The sequence below is a fragment of the Urtica dioica genome, chromosome 7 (genome assembly GCF_054948205.1).
Source record: "Urtica dioica subsp. dioica isolate 48M chromosome 7, U.dioica_male_clone48M_v1_H2, whole genome shotgun sequence".
NCBI classification, from domain to species: Eukaryota; Viridiplantae; Streptophyta; class Magnoliopsida; order Rosales; family Urticaceae; genus Urtica; species Urtica dioica.
This window is the reverse complement of record NC_142762.1, coordinates 14565612-14571529: the sequence shown is the minus strand read 5'-3', so window position 1 is coordinate 14571529 and position 5918 is coordinate 14565612. Positions and strand designations below refer to the sequence as shown.

The window sequence follows — 5918 nt, the reverse complement described above, 5'->3', positions numbered from 1 at the left end:
AGTTGTTTAAGCCACCAGTCATCACAACGATCATACTCTGTGCCTAGTCAGTCCGAAAAAATGTGATATGCAAACTACACATAAAATATATACATATAATAAATATTATGATTGATTTGTAATTACATATATTAATTATATATTATTAAAATCTCAGTTGAATTAGAGCACATTCAACACTATATTTTCATATCTCACTCTATGATTGAGAGAGTCGGAGATGCTCCAATGAATATACCTTTGAGGAAAGAAAATTAAATTAAATTAAATTATGAAAGACAAAATTAAGATCCAAATGTATAAAACTCTAATGGATGCTCAGAAAAAAAAGGAAAAAATTAAGAAAATTAAATTAAACGAGTAGAGACTATAGAGTTTATACATTTGAGGGTGTGGTTTCAAAATGACATTTTGACATATCTTTATTAGTAAAATAACTATTCAGGTATTTTTATTTGTCAAATGATTTTTTGGGTTAAAAAATAAATAAAAAAGAAAATAGGCTTTCTTTTAATCACTTTTGAGTTCTCATCTTAATGAGCCCTCCCTCTAATCAAAGAAGAAACTTCTTCCTTACGTAAACTTCTTCTTCTCCCAGTTTTTTTTTTCACTTTCACTCTGCTTCCTCATTCTTCTTTCTCTACTTATTCAAAAAGTTTCTTTTTTGTTTCACAGACCCAGAACTCGACCACACACACGCTAAAATCTTCATGTTCATTGAATAGTGGGTTTTGAGAGTCAAATGAAAGAAAACGGAATTCATAAGAGCTTCCGTTGTTGTTGAAGTCAGGAACATCCACAAAAACCGAGAACAACTGCGTCCGATAATATGTGTGGTTGTTCTCTCATTAAGAGTCCGACCAACAAAAATTTCACGACGAATTTTTGAAGTATGGATCGAAATCCATCCGAAGTCTCACACACCCACAACGTACAAATAAGTTTTTGAACAATGGAGAAGTGCGTGAGTACAAAAACTTACAGCCGAGTAGTTTTGGTAAGAAAAAAATAAATACTAGTTAAGTTCATCACCAATGAAATTGACTCGTCAACGAAAATCTCAGATTTGAAACCAATCAATATTAAAAAGCAATCAAACTCAAAACAAACCTCAATTCTAATAGCCTAGGTCATCATATATCATCTTCTTCGACACTTTCCCGTCATCGTGCGTCGTTCCCGTCATCCTCGTCAGGCCGTCGTGTCCCACCGGAAGAAAGTTGGGTTTTGATTTTTAGGGCTTTGTCGGAGGAGTTAAGTGGAGACGAGGAGAAGGCGGATGAGCACGACCTTGGATCAACGCGCTAGTCCGACGAAACCTCTGGTCCACAAAAACTGTGATCCGACGCGACGAGGTATGTGAAGACGAAGTTCTCGGTGCTCCGGAAAATCTCTGGTCTGGCACTGGCAGAGGGCTCGCAAAAGAAGAGAGAGAGAGGGCTCGGTGTTAGACGAGAATGAAGAGGAAGAAAAGAGATGAGGAAATAGTGAAATAGAAAAAAGGGAATTTAGACTTAATCAGAATTTTAAAGTTAATTACTATAATACTAAAAATAAATCAAAATAAAATAAAAAGTGAAAATTCTTCGCTTTTATATAATTTCAATGCTTGAGTTGGTTACTAAAGCAAATTCTTCGAGGGTGTTCTTGTGAGATAAAAGATCCAAGAAAAAGTTAAAATTAAATCAAACCATTGTGGCTCCAAAAACCCTGTTGGCGTCAATGCTCTTAAACCTCGGAAGAACGACGAATCGGGTCACTCCCAAAAGGCCTTCTGTCTTTACCCCTCTCTTCTCTGTCCACTCTTTCTCTGCACTTTCCGAAATCCGAAGCCTCTCCAAAACCAAGCTCAAAGCCCTCGTCCTCAGCCGTTTCTCTCATGGAAAGTTCTCCGACCTCCTCCGAAACGTCGTCGCTTCACCCAAAGTCCTCATCACCGCCTCTAAAAACCTCTCCGCAACTCATGACCCTAGACTCCTCTCTGTCCACGATTTGGGTCTCGAAATCTCCGAGAATCGCCTCGACATCCACGCTTGTTGCGTCACAATGGAGTCCTCCAATCCCAGAGGTGATTTTCTGGTCCTTCCCAATATGAAACTGAAGGTTCTGATTGAGGCAATTAGGATGGTTTTGGGAGTGATTTACGACAAAAAGTTTGCGTCTTTCTGTTTCGGCGGTCGACACGCGGCGATTCGGTATCTCAAGAACTCCGTCGAGAATCCCACTTGGTGGTTCACCGTCGGGTTTCACCGCCAAGATTTCAATACTCGAAACATCGATAAGCTGTGCTCATTCATGGGCGATAGAATCAGCGACGGAGCTCTGATCGAGGTGATCAAGAAGCTGTTCGAGAGCGGGGTAGTTTCGATCCAGCTCGGCGGCTGTTTCTTCGGAAGAGGGTTTCCTCAGGAGAGCGGTCTGAGCTCGATTCTCCTCAACGTTTACTTGGACGGGTTCGACAGAGAGTTTCAGGAGAAGAGGGTCCAGAGGAGCAGAGAGAATCCTGTGATTGAGATAGGGCCGAGGGAGAACGAGAATGGCGTTTTCTTCAAGCCGATGAAGATACACGCGGTCCGGTACTTGGACGAAATATTGGTGGTGACGTCCGGGCCGAAGAGTGTGGCGACAGGGCTGAGGAAATGGGCGGTCGAGTACTTTGAAGAGAGGCTGGAATTGAAAGTGGATGGAGAAAAGATGGCGATTCACAGCACGGTCTCGGAGACCATCGAGTTCGTGGGAATGGTGTTGCAGGCGGTACGGCCCTCGGTCCTCCATCCTCCGATGTCGGAGAAGGCGGTCCGGGCTCGGAAGAAGCACCTCAGGCAGAGGGAAGTCGAAGCAATGGAGCGCAGGAACGCGAGAGAGAGGACGAGGAAGATCTTGGGCGCGAAGATCATGAAACACTGCTACAGAAAGGCGAAGAGGAACGAGGGGCGATTGGAAATGGATTTCCGAGTCGAAGACGAAGTGAGGCAGGTGTTTGCAGGGTGGGGCGAGGAAAGCACGGAAGCGTTCTTGGGGTCGCTTGACGAGCGTTGGGCCTGGCACCGAGCCCTCACCTCAGGGGACTTCCTCTCCCTGGGGCACATCAGAGAGAAACTGCCCCGAGGGCTCGTCGAGTCTTACGACGCGTTCCAAAGGGAAGTGGAGAAACACCTGAGTCCCGCCGAGGCGCGGAGGGGTATGGAGGCGGAGGAGAGGCGGAGGGAGGCGGAGGAGGAGCGCAAGGCTGCGGCAGACGATCTGACGAGGCTGGTCATGAAAGTGGAGGCGCCGATGGAGGCGGTGAGGAAGGCGGTGAGGCTGGCCGGGTTCATGAACGAGCTGGGCCGGCCCAGGCCCGTGGGGTCCCTCGTAGCCCTCGAGGACGCGGACCTCGTCAAGTGGTACGCCGGGATCGCGAGGCAGTGGCTCGACTTCTTCTCGTGCTGCCACAACTTTGCGGCGCTGAAGACCACCGTGACTTACCACCTGAGGTTCTCTTGCTTGCTGACTCTGGCCGAGAAGCACGGGTCTACCAAGGCCAACACCATCCGCCACTTCACTAAGGACCTGAAGGTGTCGTCGGCGTATTACTTCCCAACGGAGAAGGAGGTCAAGATGATGGGAGACCGCAAACTGATCACCGACCCAAAGCCGGTGGACGCAGCTCTGTCGCTGGCTCTCGTAAGGCTGGCCACGGATGAGCCCGCCCACCGATGCGCAGCTCATTTCTGCGGGAGAACCGACACCACGGTGTATCGGGTGAGACTGTTGTTGGGCGAGCACAAGTGTGTGAGAGGGCTCGGAGCGATCCACAACAGCTTTCATCGGAAATGCCTTCCTCTCTGCCCCGATCACATACACGCTTTCTACATGGGAACCATCACCCTTCAGGATGTTGATTGCTCCTCAATCATTCATTTGGATTAAATCTTGAATGGAATAACATCGATGTTGTTGCTTGAAACTTGTCCAAATTTTCCTTATTTGAAACTGTACACACTCGTAATCCGTCATTGTAAAGCTGTTTTAGTGCCTTTTTTTTGTTCTTCCTTTCTTCGCAGGGCCTGGTAAGACAGATATATTCTCTACCAGAAACCGATGATTCTTTGTCAGGGAAACGAAAACCTTCATCAACTTCAAGAACTTGATCATATAGTTGGTCCCTTTTCAAAAGCATTTCCTTGAACGGTTACACTTCAAAAGAAGCGCGAGAGTCGGATATGCTATACTAGTAATGGCTTGTCATTTTACGCTCTCCTTCTACTTCACTCAAACACACTCCATCCACTCTTGGTAAGCAATCCAGAAATGCAGGCCGTCGATTCGGACTGCCACAGCGAAGCTCTATTTGAACTCGCGGTTTAGGAGAGACTACACCCAGGGAGGCTCTCTCTCTCTCTCTCTCTCTCTCTCTCTCTCTCTATCTATCTCTCTCTCTCTCTCAGGTTATGCTCTGGATCGATTCGCTGAAGGCTTGTTGGCTCTTCAACCTGTTTGTTTGTGAGTTTTTGATGCTGGAGTAGAGAACGAGCTTAGGCTGGACAGGATTTCGGAATAGTAAACAAAACGGTTCTCAGCTTGGGATTGAAGCGGTATGAGTCAAATCTTCGTATTCTCTGTATTTCCATATTCAACTATCTCTAGGAAGTGTTGAACTGTCGGATGATAATAATTGCTGAGTATGAACCAATTACCTCTCACCGGAACACCCTCTTCCTTTATGTATGTGTTATTGGCAAGGGGGACCTAATTTTTTTGTTTTCTTATGTGTTAGCCCTTTCCTTTTTTTTTTTTTTTTTTTTTGTTTACATAACAAAATTAATGTTTATGCCTGTCTTCTTTTTTATATATGATAATAGTATCGATTTGACTGTTTATCTATTTATTTGTTTATGAGTTTTCAGTTTGGTGTATGAATGATGAAAGCTTGATGGAGCATAGACCAACTACTCGAGGCAGTAAAATAACAGGTTGGTCATTTCCTTGTGCTAGTCTCTTTTGACCTCTTCTTATAGAATGGGCTAGTTTGAGCTTTTATTCTACTTTTTGCATTTTCTTAGTTGTTGAACAAAGTTGGGTTTTCTATTATTGTAAGACAGAAGAAATATAAGTTTGACTTTGAATATGATTAATTCAGTTTACTTCAGACTTTCAGATTTCGCCTTGACTCGATTAGGTCTCTTCCAACCAACTTTTTGAGAAAATAGAGAAAAAGGTGCCCGAGTTTTTTGAAACAAAATGTTCCAGTATTGTAGGAAGGATTAATTGTGCCAAAAAAAAAAAAAAAAAAATTGAGAACCATTTTTTTTCTATATATAGATTTTTTTTTTGTACTAGTTAATTCAAGCTAAGTGTTAAGCAAAGTAGCCAATATCTGATAAATTAGTGTATTCTAACTACTTATATTGTAAAAATATTCATAGACCATTAATGTTTTGAGTGAACTCGTTTTTTTAGGATTTCAAAATAATTAATCTAGATGTCCAAAATTTTAATCCGTTATTTTTTAATGCATTTTTTATATATAACAAATAGTTTCAAAACTAATTTTATCGTCAAAATTAGGCTACAGATTTTCAAAAAACTTAATCATGCCTTCAATTTTGTTAGTTCAATTCCAAAAAACACACAAACAAATTACATGATTTCAAATATTTTAATCGTGCTTTCAAAAAATTTAATCCACTTCTACGGAAAAGAAACCTAGCTAAAAATTAAGTTTAAATCCATCATCTAAACAGTCAACAAAATGTTTGAAGTCTAGTCATCTGCAATTAGAAGGCAACAAAGTGTCAAAATATTTAATTCTACTTTCATAATATTTAATTCACTCTTCTATAACAAAAACCCTAAAATCGAAATAAGAAGAAGAAGAAGAAGAAGAAGAAGAAAACAGTAATGACGGTGGTGATGACGATCGATGACAATATTGG

General features: G+C 42.4%; 1 protein-coding gene across 2 annotated transcripts; it reads left to right on the top strand.

Moving 5' to 3' along the window:
- Window positions 1-1629: 1629 nt before the first annotated feature.
- LOC149390271 (RNA-directed DNA polymerase (reverse transcriptase)) lies at window positions 1630-5141 on the top strand. 2 transcript variants are annotated; one of them, XM_089620645.1, is made up of 3 exons: window positions 1630-3935; window positions 4047-4577; window positions 4890-5141. In XM_089620645.1, exon 1 carries the CDS (start codon window positions 1723-1725, stop codon window positions 3910-3912), a length of 2190 nt encoding a protein of 729 aa, XP_089476771.1. In that variant the 5' UTR covers window positions 1630-1722; the 3' UTR covers window positions 3913-3935; window positions 4047-4577; window positions 4890-5141. The 2 variants fall into 2 exon arrangements, with proteins under 2 accessions (XP_089476771.1, XP_089476770.1); XM_089620644.1 differs by having other exon boundaries at window positions 1630-4577.
- Window positions 5142-5918: the final 777 nt, after the last annotated feature.